Source organism: Pseudophryne corroboree, chromosome 2 (assembly GCF_028390025.1).
Source record: "Pseudophryne corroboree isolate aPseCor3 chromosome 2, aPseCor3.hap2, whole genome shotgun sequence".
NCBI lineage: Eukaryota > Metazoa > Chordata > Amphibia > Anura > Myobatrachidae > Pseudophryne > Pseudophryne corroboree.
In genome coordinates this window covers 204,979,222-205,003,942 of record NC_086445.1, presented here as the reverse complement: position 1 = coordinate 205,003,942, position 24,721 = coordinate 204,979,222, and the positions used below count along the sequence as shown (strand labels likewise).

At 46.0% G+C, this 24,721-nt stretch overlaps 1 protein-coding gene across 2 annotated transcripts in view; it reads left to right on the top strand.

Moving 5' to 3' along the window:
• The window catches only part of SENP1 (SUMO specific peptidase 1), a 150,668-nt gene that overhangs the window by 49,809 nt on the left and 76,138 nt on the right, over nucleotides 1–24,721 (top strand). For both annotated transcript variants that reach the window (XM_063952244.1, XM_063952245.1), the window contains exons 4-11: nucleotides 16,391–16,463; nucleotides 17,103–17,280; nucleotides 17,377–17,536; nucleotides 19,604–19,707; nucleotides 19,798–20,045; nucleotides 20,494–20,545; nucleotides 22,805–22,843; nucleotides 23,105–23,189. In XM_063952244.1, coding sequence (XP_063808314.1) covers nucleotides 16,391–16,463; nucleotides 17,103–17,280; nucleotides 17,377–17,536; nucleotides 19,604–19,707; nucleotides 19,798–20,045; nucleotides 20,494–20,545; nucleotides 22,805–22,843; nucleotides 23,105–23,189 — 939 coding nt within the window. The remainder of the gene's footprint in view (nucleotides 1–16,390; nucleotides 16,464–17,102; nucleotides 17,281–17,376; nucleotides 17,537–19,603; nucleotides 19,708–19,797; nucleotides 20,046–20,493; nucleotides 20,546–22,804; nucleotides 22,844–23,104; nucleotides 23,190–24,721) is intronic.

Genomic DNA, 24,721 nt, shown 5'->3' with positions numbered 1-24,721 from the left:
GGACCCATCAGCGTTCAGCGCCATTTTCCTGCCTGCAGACACGCTGCCAGTGGAACAGTAGTTCCTCCAGAGCACCTCCAGCTATCTGTACGGTACCAGGGGGTTGTAGAAGGGAGGGGAGGCTGTGTAAAGACTGTCACCTATTAAGGGACACAGTCAGCACTGGTTAAGGGTCTCCCTATACCGATATAGCGCTGTGTGGGTTGGCTCCAATCCCTGTGTCTCTCTGCCATTCTTGGGGCGGGAAACTCTGTCTACCCTCTGTGTATGTGGGGTGTACAAGCAAACATGTCTAGAGACTGTCTCATATGCTGCAGAGGATTTATCTTCTCTGGAAGATCCCATCCCATGTAATCAGGATTGCACTGTTGTAGCGCAGATCCCAGCTAGAGAACCGGAGTGGTTAACCTCTCTTAGGGGGACTATTTCTCAGATTTCTGAAAGGATTGAGCATGCTACTTTGGTATTGCAGTCCTCTATGACAGTATGGTCCGATACTGCTCCCTCGGGGTCCCCTGCGGTACACTCTCTCATAAAGGTGCTCTTGCCCAGATTATGCAGGATGACACGGATACAGATTCTGACACAGCAGACGGTGATCGGCATCACTTGCTACGGGGGTGTAGTTGATGATGATTGAGGCCATGCGGGATGTGTTACATATTTCTGAGACGCCTCCTGAGCAGGTTGAGGAGGCCTTTTTCACAGACCGTAAGAAAGCCCCTCTCACCTTTCTGGCATCTAAGGAATTAAATGCTATATTTGGAAAATCCTGGGAAATCCCGGAGAAAAAAATTCCAGATCCCTAAAAGGGTTCTGGTTGCTTTTCCCTTCCTGGAAGATGATAGAAATGAATGGGAGTCTCCGCCTATAGTCGACGCCTCTGTCTCTAGGCTGTCAAAACAGGTGGTCTTACCAGTCCCGGGATCTACCGCGTTGAAAGACCCGGCAGATCACAAAGTGGATGCTACTCTCAAATCCATATACACGGCTTCAGGGGCTATACTGCGGCCTACTATTGCCTGTGAATGGATTTCAAAAGCTATAGCAAAGTGGTCAATCGCTCTGCATGAGGACTTGACTACTATGGATAAAGGCGACGTTGATTTATTTTTACGTAACATGCAGGGTTCCTGGTAGAATACATGAAGGATCTGGGTTCCATGGCTGCGGGGATCTCCTCCATGTCCGTCTCGGCTTGCAGGGGTCTCTGGCTGCGCCAATAGTCTGCGCAATGCGGAATCCAGGAAAAGTGTGGAGAGCCTACCCTATACAGGTCAGGCTCTGTTTGGGGAGTCGCTGGATGCGTAGATTGCTACAGCGGGTGTCTCCTTTTCTCCCCTCAGCTGCACCGGCTACGAAGAAGCCTTTTATTCCCAATACGTCGGTCTTTTCGGCCCACTAGGCCTAGAAAGAACAAGCCCTCTCACACATTCTCTAGAGGTGGTCGTGCCAAATCCAAAAAGCCTGCTCTCCCGCAGGTTCCCAGGATTTGAAGCCTACTTCTGGTACCTCAAAGTCCTCAGCATGACTGTGGACCGCAAAGCCTGGAGGAAGGTCAGGTGTGTGCAAGACCCCGGCATTTCAGCCACATCTGGGTGTCGTCTGGCCTGGACCCCTGGGTACAGGTTATTGTGTCCTGGGGGTACAGGCTGGAGTTTAAAACTCTCTCCCACCTCACAGATTCTTCAAATTGGGCTTGCCGGCTTTTCCGGTAGACGGAGCTATTCTACTGGACGCTATCCGAAAATTGATAGTGTCCGAGGTCATTGTTCCAGTTCCACCTCATCAGTTGACCAAAGGTTACTATTCAAACCTTTTTGTGGTTCCGAAGCCGGATGGTTCAGTAAGGCCAATTCTGAACTTGAAATCTTTGAACCCTTATCTCTGGGACTTTAAATTCAAGGTGGAGTCTCTGAGGGCAGTTATGTCAGGACTGGCGGAGGGGGGTTCCTGGTGTCCCTGGACATCAAGGATGTATACCATCACATTCCCATTTGGTCGCCGCATCAGGCTTATCTCAGGTTTGCACTGTTAGACGATCACTATCCGTTTCGGGTACTGCCGTTCGGTCTCTCCACGGCACCGAGGGTCTTCACCAAGGTGATGGCAGTGATGATGGTTCTCCTCCGCAAGCAGGGGGTGAACATAATTCCGTATCTGGATGATCTGCTGATCAAGGCGTCGTCCAAGGAGAAGTTGTTAAGATCCATTGCTCTCACAACGCATCTGCTCAAGGAGCGTGGTTGGATTCTGAACCTTCCAAAGTCTCATCTGAAGCCGACAAGGAGGCGGTCTTTCCTGGGGATGATCGTCGACACGGCGGTGCAGAGGGTGTTTCTACAGGTGGAGAAAGCATTTGGTGATTCAAACCATGGTTTGGGATGTCTTAAAGCCTGCCAGGGTGTCGGTTCATCAGTGCATCCGCCTTCTGGGGAAGATGGTTGCCTCCTACGAGATTCTGCAGTACGGAAGGTACATGCTCACTCCTTTCAACTGGATCTCTTGGACCAGTGGTCGGGATCTCACCTGCACATGCACCAGAGGATACGTCTGTCTCCGAAAGCCAGGATTTCGCTCCTCTGGTGGCTACAACTACCACACCTTCTGTAGGGCCGAAGGTTCGTAGTTCAGGACTGGATCCTTCGAACCACGGATGCAAGTCTAAGAGGTTGAGGAGCAGTCGCTCAAGGGGAAACCTTCCAAGGATGGTGGTCGAGTCAGGAGTCCCTTCTTCCGATAAACATCCTGGAGCTAAGAGCTGTATACAACTGCCTTCTTCAAGCAGCACATCTTCTACAGGATCGGTCTGTTCAGGTGCAGTCGGACAACGTGACTACAGTGGCTTACATAAACCGATAAGGCGGAACGAAGAGCAGGGCTGCCATGTCGGAGGTGACAAAAATCCTCCTCTGGGCAGAAAGGCACGCTGTAGCGATGTCATCAATCTTCATTCCGGGAGTAGACAACTGGGAAACTGACTTCCTCAGCAGACACGATCTCCATCCAGGAGGTGGGGCCTCCACCCGGAGGTGTTCGAGGAGGTAACCAGGTGGTGGGGGTTTCCTCACATAGACATGATGGCCTCCCGCGTCAACAAGAAGCTGCGGAGGTACTGTTCCAGGGACCCACAGGCAGTGGCGGTGGACGCGCTAGTAATGCCATGGGTGTTCACGTCAGTGTATGTATTCCCTCCACTTCCTCTAATTCCAAGAGTTCTAAAACTTGTAAAAAGAACAAAAGTTCTGGCAATCCTCATTGCTCCAGACTGGCCAAGGAGGGCTTGGTACGCGGATCTGCTGGGTCTACTGCTGGAAGATCCAATGCCCCTACCTCTTCGAGAGGATCTACTACTGCAGGGTCCATTCGCTTATCAAGACTTACCGCGGCTACGTTTGACGGCATGGCGGTTGATGGCCAGATCTTGGCTCGGAAGGGTATTCCGAGCTAGGTTATTCCTACCCTAATACAGGCTAGGAAAGGGGTATTGTCTACACATTACTATCGAATTTGGAAAAAATGTGACTCTTGGTGTGAATCCAAGAAATTTCCTGCGGTGGCGTTTCAACTTGGATGTTTTCTCCTCTTCCTGCAAGCAGGTGTGGATATGGGCCTGAGATTGGGCTCCATCAAGGTCCAGATCTCCACTTTGTCCATTTTCTTCCAGAAACAATTGGCTGTCCTCCCTGAGGATCAGACCTTTTTGAAATGGGTTCTGCACATCCAGCCTCCCTTTATGGCGCCAACGGCACCCTGTGATCTTGATGTGGTGTTAAAGTTCCTGAAATCGGATTGGTTTGAGCCTCTACAGGAGGCTTAAAATAAGATTTTACTTACCGATAAATCTATTTCTCGTAGTCCGTAGTGGATGCTGGGGACTCCGTCAGGACCATGGGGATATAGCGGCTCCGCAGGAGACAGGGCACAATAATAAAAGCTTTAGGATCAGGTGGTGTGCACTGGCTCCTCCCCCTATGACCCTCCTCCAAGCCTCAGTTAGGATACTGTGCCCGGACGAGCGTGCATAATAAGGAAGGATATTGAATCCCGGGTAAGACTCATACCAGCCACACCAATCACACCGTACAACCTGTGATCTGAACCCAGTTAACAGTATGATAACAACGAAGGAGCCTCTGAAAAGATGGCTCACAACAAGAATAACCCGATTTTTGTAACAATAACTATGTACAAGTATTGCAGACAATCCGCACTTGGGATGGGCGCCCAGCATCCACTACGGACTACGAGAAATAGATTTATCGGTAAGTAAAATCTTATTTTCTCTGACGTCCTAGTGGATGCTGGGGACTCCGTCAGGACCATGGGGATTATACCAAAGCTCCCAAACGGGCGGGAGAGTGCGGATGACCCTGCAGCACCGAATGAGAGAACTCCATGTCCTCCTCAGCCAGGGTATCAAATTTGTAGAATTTAGCAAACGTGTTTTCCCCTGACCAAGTAACTGCTCGGCAAAGTTGTAAAGCTGAGACCCCTCGGGCAGTCGCCCAAGATGAGCCCCCTTCCTTTTGGAATGGGCTTTTACCGATTTTGGCTGTGGCAGGCCTGCCACAGAATGTGTAAACTGAATTGTATTACAAATCCAGCGAGCAATCGTCTGCTTAGAAGCAGGAGCACCCATCTTGTTGGGTGCATACAGGCTAAACAGCGAGTCAGATTTTCTGACTCCAGCCTTCCTGGAAACATATTTTTCAGGGCCCTGACAACGTCAAGTAACTTGGAGTCCTCCAAGTCCCTAGTACCCGCAGGTACCACAATAGGTTGGTTCATGTGAAAAACAGAAAACACCTTAAGGAGAAATTGAGGACGAGTCCTCAATTCTGCCCTGTCAGAATGAAAAATTAAGTAAGGGCTTTATATATGATAAAGCCGCCAATTCTGACACACGCCTGGCTGAAGCCAGGGCTAATAGCATCGTCACCTTCCATGTGAGATATTTTAAGTCCACAGTGGTGAGTGGTTCAAACCAATGTGACTTTAGGAAACTCAAAACAACATTGAGATCCCAAGGTGCCACTGGGGCACAAAAGGAGGCTGTATATGCAGTACCCCTTTTACAAACATCTGAACGTCAGGCACTAAAGCCAGTTCTTTCTGGAAGAAATTCGACAGGGCCGAAATTTGAACCTTAATGGACCCTAATTTTAGGCCCATAGACAGTCCTGTTTTCAGAAAATGTAGGAAACGACCCAGTTGGAATTCCTCTGTAGGGGCCTTCTTGGCCTCACACCACGCAACATATCTTCGCCAAATGCGGTGAAAATGTTTTGCGGTTACATCCTTCCTGTCTTCGACCAGGGCAGGGATGACTTCATCTGGAATGCCCTTTCAGGATCCGGCGTTCAACCGCCATGCCGTCAAACGCGGCCGCGGTAAGTCTTGGAACAGACAAGGCCCCTGCTGGAGCAGGTCCTTTCTTAAAGGTAGAGGCCACGGGTCTTCCGTGAACATCTCTTGAAGTTTCGGGTACCAAGTCCTTCTTGGCCAATCCGGAACCACGAGTATCATTCTTACTCATCTCCCTCTTATGATTCTCAGTACTTTTTGTATGAGAGGCATAGGAGGGAACACATACTCTGACTGGTACATCCACAGTGTTACCAGAGCGTCCACCGCTATTGCCTGAGGGTCCCTTGACCTGGCGCAATATCTAGTTTTTTGTTCAGGCGGGACGCCATCATGTCCACCTTTGGTTTTTCACAACGGTTTACAATCATGTGGAAGACTTCCCGATGAAGTCCCCACTCTCCCGGGTGGAGGTCATGCCTGCTGAGGAAGTCTGCTTCCCAGTTTTCCACTCCCGGAATGAACACTGCTGAGAGTGTTATCACATGATTTTTCGCCCAGCGAAGAATCCTTGCAGTTTCTGCCATTTCCCTCCTGCTTCTTGTGCCGCCCTGTCTGTTTACGTGGGCGACTGCCGTGATGTTGTCCCACTGGATCAATACCGGCTGACCTTGAAGCAGACGTCTTGCTAAGCTTAGAGCATTGTAAATTGCCCTTAGCTCCAGTATATTTATGTGGAGAGAAGTCTCCAGACTCGATCACACTCTCTGGAAATTTTTTCCTTGTGTGACTGCTCCCCAGCCACTCAGGCTGGCATCCGTGGTCACCAGGACCCAGTCCTGAATGCCGAATCTGCGGCCCTTTCATAGATGAGCACTCTGCAGCCACCGCAGAAGAAACACCCTTGTCCTTGGAGACAGGGTTATCCGCTGATGCATCTGAAGATGCGATCCGGACCATTTTTCCAGCAGATCCCACGTAAAGGTTCTTGCGTGAAATCTACCGAATGGGATCGCTTTGTAAGAAACCACCATTTTTCACAGGATCCTTGTGCAATGATGCACTGATACTTTTCCTGGTTTTAGGAGGTTCCTGACTAGCTCGGATAACTCCCTGGCTTTCTTCTCCGGGAGAAAACATCCTTTTCTGGACTGTGTCCAGAATCATCCCTAGGAACAGTAGACGTGTCGTCGGAAAAAACTGCGATTTTGGAATATTTAGAATCCACTCGTGCTGTCGTAGAACTACTTAAGATAGTGCTACTCCGACCTCCAACTGTTCTCTGGACCTTGCCCTTATCAGGAAAGCGTCCATATTTCTTTTAAGAAGAATCATCATTTCGGCCATTACCTTGGTAAAGACCCGGGGTGCCGTGGACAATCCAAACGGCAGCGTCTGAACTGATAGTGACAGTTCTGTACCACGAACCTGAGGTACCCTTGGTGAGAAGGGCAAATTTGGACATGTAGGTAAGCGTCCCTGATATCCAGTGACACCATATCGTCCCCTTCTTCCTGGTTCGCTATCACTGCTCTGAGTGACTCCATCTTGATTTGAACGCTTGTATGTAAGTGTTCAAATATTTCAGATCTCACCTAGCCGTCTGGCTTCAGTACCACAATATAGTGTGGAATAATACCCCTTCCCTTGTTGTAGAAGGGGTACTTTGATTATCACCTGCTGGGAATACAGCCTGTGAATTGTTCCCAATACTGCCTCCCTGTCGGAGGGAGACTTTGGTAAAGCAGACTTCAGGAACTTGTGAGGGGGAGACGTCTCGAATTTCCAATGTACACCTGGGATACTACGTGTAGGATCCAGGAGTCCACTTGTGAGTGAGCCCACTGCGTGCTGAAACTCTTGAGATGACCCCCTACCGCACCTGAGTCCGCTTGTACGGCCCCAGCGTCATGCTGCGGACTTGGCAGAAGCTGTGGAGGGCTTCTGTTCCTGGGAATGGGCTGCCTGCTGCAGTCTTCTTCCCTTTCCTCTACCCCTGGGCAGATATGACTGGCCCTTTTGCCCGCCTGCCCTTCTGGGGACGAAAGGACTGAGACTGAAAAGACTGTGTCCTTTTCTGCTGAGATGTGACTTGGGGTAACAAAAGGTGGATTTTTCAGCTGTTGCCATGGCCACCAGGTCCGATGGACCGCCCCTTTATACGGCAATACTTCCATGTGCCGTCTGGAATCTGCATCACCAGACCACTGTCGTCTGGCAGATATGGACATCACATTTACTCTTGATGCCAGAATGCAAATATCCCTCTGCGCATCTCGCATATATAGAAATGCATCCTTAAAATGCTCTATAGTCAATAAATCTTGTCCCTGTCAAGGGTATCAATATTTTCAGTCAGGAAATCCGACCAAGCCCCCTCAGCGCTGCACATCCAGGCTGAGGCGATTGCTGGTCGTAGTATAACACCAGTATATGTGTATATACTTTTAGGATATTTTTCAGCTTCCTATCAGCTGGCTCCTTGAGGGCTGCCGTATCTGGAGACGGTAACGCCACTTGTTTTTATAAGCGTGTGAGCGCCTTATTCACCCGAAGGTGTGTTTCCCAACTCGCCCTAACTTCTGGCGGGAAAGGGTATACCGCCAATAATTTTCTATCGGAGGAAACCCACGTATCATCACACACTTCATTTAATTTATCTGATTCAGGAAAAACTACAAGTAGTTTATTCACACCCTACATAATACCCTTATTTGTGGTACTTGTAGTATCAGAAATATGTAACACCTCCTTCATTGCCCTTAACATGAAACGTGTGGCCCTAAAGGAAAATACGTTTGTTTCTTCACCGTCGACACTGGAGTCAGTGTCCGTGTCTGTGTCGACCGACTGAGGTAAATGGGCGTTTTTACAAGCCCCTGACGGTATCTGAGACGCCTGGACAGGTACTAATTTGTTTGCCGGCCGTCTCATGTCGTCAACCGACCTTGCAGCGTGTTGACATTATCACGTAATTCCTAAATAAGCCATCCATTCCAGTGTCGACTCCCTAGAGAGTGACATCACCAATACAGGCAATTTGCTCCGCTTCCTCACCAACATCGTCCTCCTACATGTCGACACACACGTACCGACACACAGCACACACACAGGGAATGCTCTGACAGAGGACAGGACCCCACTAGCCCTTTGGGGAGACAGAGGGAGAGTTTGCCAGCACACACCAAAAACGCGATAATTATACAGGGACAACCCCTTATACAAGTGTTTTCCCTTATAGCATTTTTATATATGTAATCATATCGCCAAATAAGTGCCCCCCCTCTCTGTTTTAACCCTGTTTCTGTAGTGCAGTGCAGGGGAGAGCCTGGGAGCCTTCCTCACAGCAGAGCTGAGCAGGAAAATGGCGCCGTGTGCTGAGGAGAATAGGCCCCGCCCCCTTTTCGGCGGGCTCTTCTCCCGGAGTTTGTGAGATCTGGCAGGGGTTAAATACATCCATATAGCCTCAAGGGCTATATGTGATGTATTTTAGCCATAAAAAGGTATTATACATTGCTGCCCAGGGCGCCCCCCCCCAGCGCCCTGCACCCTCAGTGACAGTTGGTGACTGTTGGTGAAGTGTGCTGACAACAATGGCGCACAGCTGCAGTGCTGTGCGCTACCTTATGAAGACTGAAAGTCTTCTGCCGCCTGTTTCTGGACCTCTGTACCTCTTCAACTTCGGCATCTGCAAGGGGGGTCGGCGGCACGGCTCCGGGACGAACCCCAGGGTGAGACCTGTGTTCCGACTCCCTCTGGAGCTAATGGTGTCCAGTAGCCTAAGAAGAAAATCCATCCTGCACGCAGGTGAGTTTTCTTCTCTCCCCTAAGTCCCTCGTAGCAGTGAGCCTGTTTCCAGCAGGACTCACTGAAAATAAAAAACCTAACTTAAACTTTTATTCTAAGCAGCTCAGGAGAGCCACCTAGATTGCACCCTTCTCGTCGGGCACAAAAATCTAACTGAGGCTTGGAGGAGGGTCATAGGGGGAGGAGCCAGTGCACACCACCTGATCCTAAAGCTTTTATTATTGTGCCCTGTCTCCTGCGGAGCCGCTATATCCCCATGGTCCTGACGGAGTCCCCAGCATCCACTAGGACGTCAGAGAAATCCAGTTTCTCACGTCGAAAGCGGTCACTTTGTTGTCCTTGGCTTCGGCTTTACGTGTGTCGGAATTGGGGGCTTTGTCCTGTAAAAGTCCCTATCTGGCCTTCCATGAAGATAGGGCGGAACTCAGGATTAGTCAACAGTTCCTTCGTAAGGTTATGTCGGCTTTTCATATCAACCAACCTATTGTGGTGCCAGTGGCTACTGACTCCTCAATTGCTTCAAATGCCTTGGATGTTGTGAGGGATTTGAAGATTTATGTGAAGAGGACGGCACGTCACAGAAATTTGACTGTCCTCTATGATCCCTAGAAAATTGGGTGTCCTGCTTCTAAGCAGTCGATTTCCCACTGGATCAGGTTCACCATCCAGCATGCATATTCTACGGCAGGATTGCAGTGTCCAAAATCTGTTGAGGCCCACTCTACTCATAAGGTGGGCTTTTCCTGGGCAGCTTCCCGGGGTGTCTCGGCTGTACAGCTTTGCCGAGCAGCTACTTGGTCTGGATCGAACACGTTTGCTAAGTTTTACAAGTTCGATACTTTGGCCTCTGAGGACCTCTAGTTTGGTCAAGCAGTTCTGCAGGAGCCTGCGCGCTCTCCCTCCCATTCTGGGAGCTTTGGTACATCCCCATGGTACTAATATAGACCCCAGCATCCTCTAGAACGCAAGAGAAAATAGGATTTTAATTACCTACCGGTAAATCCTTTTCTCGGAGTCAGTAGAGGATGCTGGGTGCCCGCCCAGCGCTTCTTTATCCTGCAGTGGTTGTTTGGTTCAGTACTGCCTGGTTCCTAGGTAAGTTTTGCGTTCTTTATTGTTTCAGCTGTTGCTGAGTCTTCTGACATGTTGGCCAGATTTGCCTTGTTGTGTGAGCTGGTATGAATCTCGCCACTATCTGTGTATTGCCTTCTCTCAAAGTATGTCGTCTCCTCTGGCACATTTTCTAGACCGAGTCTGGTAGGAGGGGCATAGAGGGAGGAGCCAGCCCACACTCTCAAACTCTTAAAGTGCCAATGGCTCCTGGTGGACCCGTCTATACCCATGGTACTAATATGGACCCCAGCATCCTCTACGGACTACGAGAAAAGGATTTACCGGTAGGTAATTAAAATCCTATTTTTCCTTTACCCTGTAAAGGGCCAGGTGTTTTCAGGGGTAATCTTTTACAAGTTGCAGTAATACTGCTGGACGTTGTCACATACTATATCAAGCTACCACATCAAGCTACCACATCCTTGTTGGTATACTTGTGTGGGTGACTCCATATTATTACAACTATGTCTACCAAGGGTAAAAGTCACAAACGACCTGACACCCCAGTGCTGCAGTCATGTAGATTGTGCTCTGCAGGACTAACTGCACAGGATGTGGTTCAGGATGGGCTCTGTGTAAACTGCTATACACCTCCAGACCAGTCCACATTCCCAGCACCTACCTAAGAACCCCCATGGGCTTCTTTCACTCTGTTACCGGGTACCTTAGTGAATCTGTTATAGTCCTGGTGGCTAACCCACCTTGGGTGGGTACGCTGAATACTACGGTTCAGAGTTTCTCAAACGCCTCTAGCATTACAGAGAATGTTACAAGGAACTAAACAATCCTCTAAGTCCACTACACGGACCCCTTCCTCTCAGTCCACTCCTATATCGGACTCTAATGGGTTCTCAGCTGAAGGAGAGGATAGTCTGTCACTGATTCATGCGTCCTTAGAGGATTCTCCCAGCACAGTGGAGGTGGCCCCTTTGGTTGAGGCCATTAAACACATCCTTCAACTCATTGAGGATGAGCCTGAGCCAGATGCAAAGAAAACAGATGTTTTTAAGCGACAAAAGATCGCTCCGTGTGAGTTCTCTCATTCTGACCATCTTTTATAGATATTATACTGGAACCCTGGCAAACTCTGGGTAAAAGTTCCCTGTTTATAAATGTTTAGCTTCCCGTTACACCATCCCTGCAGAGGATTGTGCTAAGTGGGAAGCTGCCTCCTGGGCTGCAAAAGCCAATGAGTCATGGTTACAGGCCCTAGAGGAGTATTACCAGGGATTAAAGTGGGGCGGAACTGCCTTCCGTCAGTTCCACTTGAAGACGGATCGCAGTTTCGCCTCCTCCGGCTCACCTAACCCGATGTGTGCCGACGCCGCACAGTGGAAGCCCGGCGGCAGGAGCTCTGTACTGAGCTCCTGCTTCCGGCTCCTGGCTCTAGTGTGCGCTATGAGAGAGACGTCATGACGTCTCTCTCATAGTGCAGGGAGCCGGACGCCGGGAGGATCACAACGGTCGGACGCGGGGCTTGGTAAGTATGGTGTTTTTTGTTTTAAGGCACGTCTGCTGGGGGCAAGCTACAAGGGGCAAACTACTGGGGCATTACTACTTGAGGCACACTACTGGGGGCATAACCATAGGGACTAAACTACTGAAGGCATCACTATTTGTGGACTAAACTACAGGGGGGCTAAACTACAATGGGCATTACTACAGGGGGGATAAACTACAGAGGGCATTACTACTGGGGGCAGACTACAGAGGGCATTACTACATGGGGCTAACTACTGGGGGCATAACTACAAGGGCTAAACTACTGGGAGTATTTCTACTTGGGGCAAACTACTAGGGGGCATAACTGCAGGGGCTAAACTACTGGGGGCATTCCTACTTTGGGGCTAAACTACAGGGGCCATTACCGCTGGGGGCTAAACTACATGAGGCCTAAACTACAGGGGCTAAACTACTGGGGGCATTACCACTGGGAGGCTAAACGACTGGGGGCATTACTACAGGCAACATTACTACTGGGGGCAATACTACACAGGGCCATTACCATTAAGGGAATTACTAATGGGGGCACTAATAGTGAGGGCATTGCATAAGGGGCACCACTACTATGGGCTCTATATAAGGGGCACTACCAGTACAGTGGACATTGCATAAGGAGCACTACTACTGTGGTCATTGTAAAAGTGGCGCTACTGCTGTGGGCATTGTGTATTACGGGGTGCTACTACTGTGGGCATTGTGTATTAGGGGTGCTACTACTGTGGGCATTATTACTATTGTGTGACCACGCCCCATTTTTGGGAGGCGCGCACAATACTTTTATTGCATGGGCGCCGCGGGGAGGGGGTGGGGGTGAGTTCCACCACCTCTCTAGGACCACTTTAAGCACGGAGTATTACTCTCCGATATCTCTAAAGATTGCGGGTCATATTTAGGTCTTATATGGAAAGCAGCTGCTTGTATATGTGAAACATCATCTGATGCAGGGAGTATTGGCAGCTAAGGCGTCTACCACCTCTGTACTGGCACGGCACATTCTCTGGCTCTGTTCATGGAAGGCTGACCTTGATTCCAAGAAATCTTTGGAATTTCTATCTTACACTAGTGAAGTGTTTGGGGATGAATTGAACAAAATTGTCACTGCACTAGCTGCAGCCAAGACTGCCTTTCTCCTGTCCACACCAACTCCGCTGGCTCGGAATTCTAATTTTCGTACTTTTTGCCAAGAAAGGCGTCTATCACTAAAGCCAAGGCCGAGCAATCCTTGGCTGCAAGTTAGCCTCCTGCAAAAACTGACAAGCCTGTAGCCTGAAGGGGTGGGTTTCCTCCTGGGGGACCCCAGAGTGGGAGGCTGTTTCTTCACTTTGCGCATGCCTGGACTCTGACCACTTCAGACGCCTGGGTGCAAGTTGTCTCTCGCTGGTACGCTCTCTCATTCAAGAGACGCCCACCCCCACAGTTCTTTTGCACAAATCTGCCCTCAGAACTCCAAAAGGCTCTAATTCGGCAACAGGTTGTACAATCACTCCTACAATTAGCAGTGATCATTCCGATTCCTCAGTTTCAACGAGATCTGGGCTATTATACCTTTGTTTCTAGCACCCAAGCCAAACGGGCCACACAGACTCCACCTCAACCTCAAATCTCTAAACCGATTTGTCAAGTCCTTGCTATGGAACCAGTGGTATCTTTGGATATACAGGATGCTTATCTGCATATACCTATTGCTCCATCACATCAGTAAAACCTACGTTTTGCTATTTACAATCAATATTATAAATTCCGGGCACTGCCGTTCGGACTGTCTATGGCGGCCAGAATTTTCACCAAAGTTATATCAGTCATGGTAACACGGCTGCGAAGTCAGGAAGTCTGACTACTTCCCTATATGGACGACTTACTACTGCTGGGTATGTCACAAGAAGTATTGCTCAGCCATCTTCAACTCACAATGACCTTCCTTCAGATGCATCAATTGGAAAAAAGTTCTCGCTCATACCATCACAGCAGATGTTACAACTGGGAGCCCTTTTGGACTCTGAGTCAGCATCTTTCTGCCAGCAGAAAGAATCTCCAAGCTGCAGAACAGGGTTCGCCAGCTGCTCCAGCCATGTTGAGTGTCCATTCACTCTGCTATGCAGGTCCTAGGACTGATGGGCTCTACCTTCGACATGGTAGAGTACACTCAATTCCATTCTCGTCCTCTACAACAACGGATCCTGCTCAAATGGAACGGCCAACTTCATCTGATCAGATCTCAACTGATGATCCTCACTCCGGAGGTCCGCTTGTCCCTCACTTGGTGGCTCCACATGGCCCACTTGGACAAAGGTCAGCCCTTTTGGATTCCGGGCTGGTTACTTCTCACGACTGACGCCAGCCTCCGCGGTTGGGGAGCAGTAACGGAACAGCACTCGTTTCAGGGGCGTCTCTTAATCAATTTCCTGGAACTGAGAGCTGTATACAAAGCCTTAAGTTCAGTCCGGCAGTGCCACTGCAGTGGCTTATCTCAATCACCAGGACGGCACTCGCAGCCAGTTGGCGATGCAGGAAGTGGCTCGCATTCTCGGGTGGACAGAAAAGCACCTTCCTGTCATCTCTGCCATGTACATTCCGGGAACCCTCAACTGGGAAGCAGACTTCCTCAGTCGCCAGGATGTTCACGCGGGAGAGTGGTCCCTTCATCCTGACTTCTTCCAATTTCTAGTGGGGTCTCCTAGATGTCGACCTCATGGCCTCACAACACTACCACACGGTTCCGGTGTACAGATTCCAATCCCAGGATCCACAAGCTGTGTTCATGGATGCTCTCGCAATCAAGTGGACCTTCCGTCTCAATGTACGTCTCTCCGCCAGTATCCCTTCTGTCAAGGCGGCAACCCCATTGTGGTGGCCCCAGCGTACTCCAGATGTCATTGGTTCTTGGACCCACAAGGCCTCTCAGTGGGCGTTCCTCTTTCACTACGCCAAGACCTCTTGTCTCAGGGATGTGTCTACACCTGGACCTGCCACGTCTGTCTTTGACGGCGTGGCTCTAGAGTGTTCCATCCTGTGGCCGAAAGGCTTTTCTTGCCCAGTAGTGCAAACCATGCTTAAGGCATGAAAACCAGTTCTGCCCACATTACCGGATTTGACATGCTTACTTCCACCTGGGTCCTTCCAGGCACTATGACCCTGCTGTCTTCCGAATTTCCAGGATTCTGGCCTTCCTGCAACGGGAATTAAACCACAGCCTTCGCCTGACTTCTCTCAAAGTGCATATCGCTGCTTTGTCTGTGTGGTTTAAAAGCAGGATTGCTGCTCTACCAGATGTCCACACCTTCCTACAGGGCATTCTCCCTATATTTCTCCTCTGGCTCCATGGGATCTGTCTGTGGTTCTGGAAGCTCTTAAACAGGCTCCTTTTTGAACCTTTGGAAACAGTTGACCTAAAATGGCTAACTGATAAGACCTTATTCCTCCTGGCCATTGCATCTGCTCTTTCCTGTCGCTCTCCTTTCCTGATTTTTCATCCAGACAGAGCTGTACTTCATACCAGACCGGGTTACCTACCTAAGGTGGTCTCTTTTTTTCTATTTGAGGATATTGTGGTACTGGACTTGGTCTCCTCTGATCTCTCACCTGCTGAGCGTTCTGTGGAAGTGGTTCGTGCTCTTCGTATCTATGTTGACCGAACCAGATCCGTAAGGAGATCAGATTCCCTCTTCATCCTTTTATGGTTTTCACAAACGTGGTTGGCCAGCTAACACTCTGGCCAGATGGATTAGAATGACAATTGCACAAGCACACTCTCAAGCTGGTCTTTCAGTCCCAACTTCTATCTCTGCTCATTCTACTTGGTCTGTTGGATCGTCATGGGCAGCGCGCCGGGACGTGTCCACTGAACAATTGTACAAAGCAGCTATGTGGGCTTCAATCTACTCCTTTCTAAGGTTCTATGCCTTTAATATATTTGCCTCCCAGGATGCTTCATTTGGAACGCCGGATACTCTTATCCACTCAGAAACGTCCCCAACCTTGAAGTACTGCTTTAGGACATCCCCAATGTTATCCCTGTGAATCCCTATGGAACCTGAAGAAGAAAAGGAGTTCTGGTAGACGTACCTTTTGTTAACTCTTTCTTTGAGGTCCATAGGCTCCACAGGGCACCCACCCTGACGCACCTGGTCTATATGGATTTGCTGCCTTGGTCACTGGTTCCTTTCTCCTGTCTGAGAGTGTGTTCTTCTGTGTACCATGTCTGTCTTCCTTCTCTTTGCTTCCGCTTCCTGCTTTGGGCTTAACAAAATTGACCTGCCTGGGGGCGGGGTTATAGTGAGAGGGACCCGAGCATCCTTGGCTATCTGAAAGGCACAACTGTATGGTGCCCAGGAGCTGATCCTATAACCCAATGTTATCCCTGTGGACCCTATGGACCTATAAGAGGTAGACTTACAAAGGTAAGTCTACCATAACTCTCCTTTTTGTTTCATGTTTTAGAATGCTCAAATAACTAGTGGTATTTTCTGATAATGCAAAGTTGTTTTTGAGGGTTGTGGTTGTGATCCGTTGTCCTAAAATGCAACGTAGATCAGGATACACTTAGAATAGTTGTACAAACAATGTTCTATATTTCGTATCTAGGCTTTTCAGCTTATTTTGATCTTCTTTCTTTCTTTCTTTCTTTCTTTCTTTCTTTCTTTTTTTTTTTTCTACTTTTCAGTTTACGCCTATGCTTCATAGACAGTTTGACAGATCTATTATAAAGTCTCTTCATAAGCCATCTTTATATACAGGTAAGACTTTTTGATTCTTTGATCCACTTGGTGCAGATAACATTTGTTATTACATTAATGCAGTTAATAAGATCAGTTCTACTATGGATGTTTACGGTCGTCACATGTCTGTGGGTCATCAATCATTTTAAAATGTCCAAAAACAATGATTCCACCCGCACTTCTGAAACTGAACCATTTAAAAGGTCTAATCACTCCTCCAAAATTGAATGAAACCCTACAAAAAAAGAAAAGGAAATTTCCTCTGCCCTAGTCTTCTCTCCCCTCTCATTGGTATAAGGCAATTTCTTCTAAGGTCAGGCAGAATAAAACAGAAGTAAAGGGAGTCGCTTAGCTTGATGCCATGGAAATGAGCAGTGGGAAAAGGAGAGTGAGCGCTGGCTGAGTACGGGATACAAGTTCCCTGAGATTTCCAGCTAACCTACAGGATATTACTTCATAATTGTGTACAGTACATCTGGAATCTTTGAGAGAATATGATGTTTTACATTGATATATCCTGCAAACATAAGCATATGATTAATTGCTGTAGCTGGAAAGGTTACAGTTCTTAAGGTATTGGGTTTCCTGTAAATAATGTTGCTGCACTTGTGATCTTATCGTGTCTCGGACTAAATTATTTTTGTTATACACTCCTAGAAATGTCAAAAACAGAGAAGACTGCTTCTTCTGACAACACAATCCTCTCACAGCCCATTAACAACCTTAAGGCAAAACAGAATGGCAATGGACATTCTACTATTTTCCCAGCACAGTTTGTGTTCCCTCAGAAGCAACGCCCAGTTAAAAATACTTGTTTGGAAACGCGTAAATTAAGGTATGTATTCTAGCAGTTATGTTAAGTCTGTTTTTCTAGTGTTCTACTGGACTAGGTGACCTTTCTCTTGGTTAAATTTGTATTTTTGTACTGCAGTGGAACCACTAATGCAGCGGCTGGAAGGCCGAACCACACTCTCAGTTCAGCCTTTGAAAAGTCCTTCCCTATTAAGAATTCTGTGTGGCCATCATGGAGTGGCGCTGGTCGCCGGAGTCCAAAGAAAACGCAAAGACGGCAATCTGGTACAGTAGAAGTTGTAAGTAAAACCTTGTGTAGTATTATCCCCTCCCACATCCCAAAGGTTAATTTACATATTTTTTTAGTCATCGTTAATCTGATTTTAAAAGTCATTGACATACAGCCTTTAGTAGAAGAATTAGTATAATGGGGGTGATGTATTAAGCCTGGAGAAGGGATAAAGCAGTGATAAGTGAAAGGTGATAACGCACCAGCCAATTGGCTCGTAACTCGTTTTTCAAACCCATAATGATTGGCTGATGTGTTATTACTTTCCACTTATCCCTTCTTTATCACTTCTCCAGGCTTAATATATCTGCCCAAGATTTCTGCTGAAATGTATCAATATAGTTTAGAAATTGGTATGTGGTGCTGTAACACACTTTACTACGGTAGGTCTTTGCAGTCAGTTGCAACTACTTTTTAATTATTTAACATTGTAGTAACACTTAAAGCTGCAGAGAAGGTGATTAAGTTTTTTAAATGTCTGCTTTTATTGTGGGGGTTTTTTTGTTTTGTTTTTTTTTAATTGTATTTCCTTTAGCTAATTATTTTGGAACTGTACTATATCACTGTGGATCACTTTATGTTTAGTGTTGTACTGCACCAAGTAAATGCTGTCCATTACCAGCTGGAAGCAATGTGGGTCATTCTGGCCTGCGCATGATGGGCAGAGGCAGTCGCTGGGCAGGAGGGGGCGCCATGGCGGCGTTTGGCCTCCGTTTTGTGGGCGCGGTCTGGCCAACACAGGCGTGGCTGGGCCGTGCTGGGGGCAGCCGACCCGGGCAACGACAAGTAGCTCCCGGCCAGCACGCAAAAGCTGCGCTGGCCGGGAGCTACTCCTGAAGTGCAAAGTGATGCATTTGCACTTCTGCGACGGGGCAGGGACTGACATGCGGAGCGGGCTAGCCCTGTGCCTGGCGTCCCCCCGCATGTCTGTGCTCCTGATCGTAGCTGTGCTAAATTTAGCACGGCTGCAATCAAGTCGGAATCACCCCCAATGTGCGCAGCATCTTCTGAGATGATGTTCGCTCAGTTGACAGAGGAGGAGCTTTTTCACTTCACCCCATGTGTCAGACCAGATGAGTCTGCTCTTGTGAACGCTCTGCTTTAGTACCAGAAAAGTGCAGTGTTCTCAAGATACTGTATGACTGCACACTCCTCATATAATTACATTGTAATGTGGCTTGGACCAAAATGCAGCGTTCAGGGTCCATCTGAGCTTTGAGGTTGGTAATAGGAGAAAGTACTAATCCTGTAGTCTTCCGTTATGTATTGGCCATTATGAACTGTCTTCGTGCATCTTTCCCCACCCCTCCTTGATTTTGCACCCATACTTCAGTGATAAGACTTTGTATATTTCTCTTTAAATAGTTTGCACAAAATTAAATTTGACACAAAGGTGGTTCTCCAAACCTTTGTTTGATTTTCGTCTAGTTATGTGTTTGTGGCTGGGGATATCCTTTACATATGCCCCTCCGTGTGGGCTGGCCTCCAGTGGTTTCTTGAACAGACTGAGTGAATCAAGGCAACCTGCGGAATGATGAATAATTCATCTTGGCAGTTGTAAATCTAATTTGACATTTTGAAGTTAAATCTCAAGAAGATTTACAGTGATGGCTATCCTGAATTCTGTCTGCTGGCTCCCACTGTAGATTTCTGCAACTACTGTGTCTGCTTACATGTGTAAAGTCTTCTGCATACCAGATTGCTTACTACATGGAGGAAGTGTTTACTATCCCCATGTTTGATGATCACCGTTAGTGACTTAATTGCCTGTGTTTTCTGCATTAAAATGATGAACTCTGGCTACATGTTGTTATGACACAAAACAAAAACCAAAGGTTATATAATAAATGCTGCTTCTAAGTTTTTTCCCCCAGGATGTGAAAGTGTGAAAAAAGAGGTACTCCCAAATGCAAATTTGGCTTGGTCTCTTGCAATAATATGGGTTACAGATCTTTTTACAAGATGATACAAAATGACATCCTGGTGTGGCATATCAATCCTAGCTCTGTGTACAAAATATTATCCATTTCCATTCAATTTTTTTTTTTAAATGTTTTCCGCTGTAATACACTTGCAGACAATACGTGAGGAAGAGAAAGAAATCTATAGACAATTACTTCAGGTTGTAACAGGAAAAACCTTTTTATCTACAAAGTCCACTGCACCCCTTCCTCCACAAGTGTAAGTGATCTTGTATTATTCATTTATTCCTATTTGACCTCGCAAATGGAGATTAGTGCCTATACGTTGTTCTTTATTTATCAATTCCAGATCTCGGAGCTTTAGCTCAAGTAGCAGTTTTGACCAACCTGTTGCTTCAAGTCTGAGTTCTCTAGAGCCTTGTACTTTGGATACGGAACCTGCATACCAGCCATCATTTAGTTTGGTTTCACCCAAAGAAACGACAGTACCGCAGTTGTTTGCTAAAACTCATTTTAAACCTACTTGTGAAAGCAGAGACTCCAGCAATCACCAGCCTCACACAGACCATAAGCTTACCAGTCAGGAGCAGTCTAAAAGTAAGAGCCTATTAAATAGTTCTGATCAGGTTTTGTGAGGTCTGATTACAATTACTGGTATATTTCAGGCAACCTTTATCTTCTGTAATACCATCCCACAATATCCCTGCATTTCTGTCAAACTCCCTTTTTTGAGATGGCAGATTTTGCGGAAACTTTTTAATAGTGTAGACTAGAGCTTTAATCCTCATTCATGTAAAAAAATAATTCTGTATTTTCTAGTGTGTGGGTTTGTGAGCAAAATGCTCTCTTCTGCGTTGAATGCTTTGTAAAATTTCAGTGCAAGCTAGACATGAAGATATTACTAGGTGAATTTGATGATGAATTGCAAATGTGTATGGGTAAAACTACTAGTGGTGGCTGTATAATTATGTACAGTTTTTGCTAAACGTGATCACTTGCTTTGTTGAAATCAGGCTAACTTGTGTGGTTTCTTGTTTGTATCCAGATTCGGATTCTGTCATTGTAGTTGATTGTGTTTCCAAAGAAAAATCTCAAAGGTAATTACCATTATGTCCAGTGCAGAAAACTGAAAATAAGGGATATAGCTGTAAGATTTTGACTATATAGTCAAAATCTTAAGGAAAGTTAGTGCATATCTCATGGTGTTAGGCAGCTTGCGATACAGATTAGATCCCGATGCGCACTCCCGCGGGGTCGGTATCATAAGGCTATAGATCAGGCATGTCCAAACTGCGGCCCTCCAGCTGTTGTGAAACTACATATCCCAGCATGCTCTGACACAGTTTTGCTGTCAGAGAATGCTAAAGCTGTGTCATGGCATGCTGGGATGTGTAGTTTTTCAACAGCTGGAGGTCCGCAGTTTGGACATGCCTGCTATAGATAGACTGCAGGCAAGTCAATCTTAACTATTTAGTGTACCATCTAGTACAAAGTATAGTCAAAATTGGCAGATAGTCAAGGTCGTACATACACAAAATCTCAAGCACAGATAGTCAAAATCTGTGCTATCTGGGTTCTGGGGGAGTTCAAGGGAAAGCCCATAGTCCAAATGGGGCATAGCAAGGATCTCACTGTGTACACACACCCTTTATGACTTGCCTGCACAGTCTATCTTTTCTTGCAATACTGACCCCATGGGACCGCGCATCGTTATCGCAAGCTGTGTACACACTGAGATTTGCACTAACTTTCCTTACGATTTTGACTATATAGTCAAAATCGTAAGGTTACATTGCACCGTGTGTACGCACTATTAGACTTGCCGAGATCTCGACGATGCCTGCTTCTTACAAGGCTTCTTCTACACATTGCAGGTTAATTTCAATTATCGCCTGTATGCACGCTCCTGTTTTTTGTGCAATTAAATTAGAAAACCGCAAAATCTGCATTCGCCCCATAATTCTTGCTAGTGTTACTGGCATTAAGTGTAGGTGAAAATGGGGAAATCTGCCAAAAAAAAGGATAATTAATATAGGATAACATTACAGACGTCTCTTATTGGCCATAAAACAAGTATTTGGGCTTTTTAAAACTTATCAAATGGCCGTTGTATGCATTTTTCTATAACTGAAAATAAACATAGAAAGCCAGTGTGTTTCTGCAAAAGAAGTTCTTATTAAATTAGTGATGCATGAAAATGACAATTAGAAGGTTTTTGTGTCCTTAAGGGGACTTTTAAACAATCTTTAAAAGAAACACTTGTAACATAGAAACCTAGAATTTGACTGCAGATGAGACCCTCTTGGCCCATCTAGTCTGCCCCTTTTTCACTTATCCTTTTGGTAATGTCAACCCTATTAGATTCTTAGGCGTTTGTAAGGATATTCTTATGCCCGTCCCTAGCGTATCTAAATTGCTCTATTGTCTTAGCCTCTACCACTGATGGTGGGAGGCTATTCAGCTTATCCACTACCCTTTCTGTGAAGTAATTTTTCCTCAAATTTCCACTGAACCTACCACCCTCCAGTTTCAGCAGGTGTCCTTCTGTTCTAGTACTCTTGGAAGTATGAACTTGGAAGAATGTTTCCCTCCTGTACATTATTAAAAGCCTTAATATATGTGAAAGTTTTTCTATTATGTACCCCCTTTTCCTTCTTTGCTCCAAACTATACAAACTAGGTTTTCTGGTACGTTTTTGGTGCTGAGGCCATGTACCAATTTTAGTAGTTCTTATTTGTACAGTCGCTAATGTATTTATATCCTTCTGGAGATACAGTTTGGCCTCTAGAACTGAACATGGTATTCTAGATGTGGCTGTACCAATCACCTGTAACTCTTACTGATGTAATGTTTTGCGTAAAATTGAAAAGCCGGTTTTACGCGCAAAAACGGGCTATCACGGCTAATTGATTTCCCCCAATAGTGCTTTATTTTCCATCAATGTAAACCTCAAACTCTGTGGTTTCTTATTTTCAGACTGCTTGCTAATAACAATCAAATACATCATGTAAACACTCCACTTAATATATGAGTGCACAAAGCCCTTATGTGCATTAGCCAATATAATAACGAAAATGTATACTTTAGTGATTAATACTAAAAATTGTTAAAGCAATGTAGGTGTAGCCTTTTGTCTCTGTGGTAGGAGTTATGGGTTGAGAAATAGAAATGTGAATGTTCATGTATTCCTTACAGTTAAATGAGGTAATCTGAGGAGCTGGCTATTTTATCACACTCTTGCCCTTTGTAACTTATTAGATATAATGCAAAATCTGTAAGCGGGTTATCACTGTGAAGCATTCTGAAATGTATGGAAAACTCTAAATCATACACATTTTATTTTTACATTTATTTAGCGCACCATTTTTCCAGGCAGAACTCTGGATAAAGGAACTGTAAGTAATTTTTATATATTCACTATCACATATAGCAGAACGTGGACAATTCAGTAGTAACATGCTGTCTGCACCTCAGGCTTCTCGTATATCTGGTCATTACTGTAGGGCTGGTTCTGTTTGCACCTACATAGGTGGCAGACAGAAATCTGTCTGTGACCCCCTGATGCCATTGGAAGAGTGTTTACATTTATCTCCTCTATTTGTTCATTTATGCCTTTTTTTTCTTTTTTTAATGGTTTCTAATGTTTTTATTGATAGCACCAGCCTCTATGACTCAAGGGCGAGAGAAAGAAGGCGAAAGATAGAAGAACAAACTGCACTTGCATTAAAGTTTCAAAATCAGGTAACCTTAAGCTAAAAACAAATCCACACAGTGTCATTCTTGAGTAAAATATGAAAAATTGTATATTCTTTTATTAAACTAAAGATTAATTGCTGCCTGTTATGAAATCGATCAACTTATTTCCTTGCACTTTCTTACAGTTTAAAAAAAAAAATATATATATATATATATATTTTTTTTCTTAATACATAAAAGGAGTATTAAGTAAAGTAGCTTACCTAAACTTCAAATCTGTAAAAGGTGTGGTGGTTTTTTTTTTTTTTTCTTTTTTTTTTTCACTTGAAACTTTTTATCTTTTATCTCCGCTACCCTGCCTGGGGGGTAGGTAATTTTTACAGATTTGTCTTTGGGTTCATTTTACCATCAGTAGCATACCATCACTGACAAGTCCTATAGTGGCTGTTTGGACACCAGAGGCTCCCCAATGGTGCATGTGCAGTGAGTTATACATTGAAGAGCTATGTATCTTTTGAAGAGTTTGTCTATCTAGTGAATTGCTCATATCATATGGTTTGTGGGTGTGGTTCGTTGGGTCGACCACTGAAGGTCGACATGGTCATTAGGTTGACATGGAAAAAGGTTGACAGTTTTTTTTTTTTTTTTTATACTGTTTTTGGTGTCATTTTCTTCGAAAAGTGACGGGGAACCCCAATTAGTCCACTGCGTCTCCTCGCGCGCCATGCTTCGAGACAAGGTTACCGTTCCCAATTGTAGTCCATATGGATCGTTAAATATGAAAAAGGTAAAAAAAATGAGAAATTGTGAAACTCATGTCAACTTTTTTGCGTGTCGACCTAGTGACCATGTTGACCCAATGTATGTCGACCTAACAACCGCCATACGGGTTTATAGTTGCACAATTTAGTTGTCCGTAAAAGTAGACTAAGGGCATATTCAACTAAACACAGTGGGGGGGAAATGTTCCCGTGCTGTGTGAAATTTTGGGGTTTTTATAATCCATTAGATGCAGGATTTTTAGCCGTTGTAGTGTCTATAGGGATTCAACTTATTTTGTTTTTTCTTTCTCTACCCCCCCCCCCCATGAAGCTTCAGAATAGGTACACACTTCACAGGTAATTTTGGGACTTGATTCTTAACCATTTGGACCCAGTCATGCCCCTCCCTCCTCCGCTAATGACTAATTAGACAACTGAAAGTTTTAAATGATCTTATATGGGCCAATAATCACATGTCATTATTGTGGTGAATATCTGCATAGTGCAGAATAATGGGTTAAAAGATCTGAGACAATGGGGGATATTAAATTACACGCGGTCATTGATCACGGGTAGTAGTCTTGCCGTGGGCTTGTCAATTAGCCCCGATAAGCTGGTGCAAGACAAGGATTTGTTTCACCTGCCTCAGGCAGGTGAAGCAAAATCCCCGACAATGGAGCTGTTTCTACCGAAAACACACAGGTTTCACTGAACCTGTGTGTTTTCTCTTACGTCCTAGAGGATGCTGTGGTCCACATTAGGTACCATAGGGTATAGACAGGTCCACCAGGAGCCATTGGCACTTTAAGACTTTGA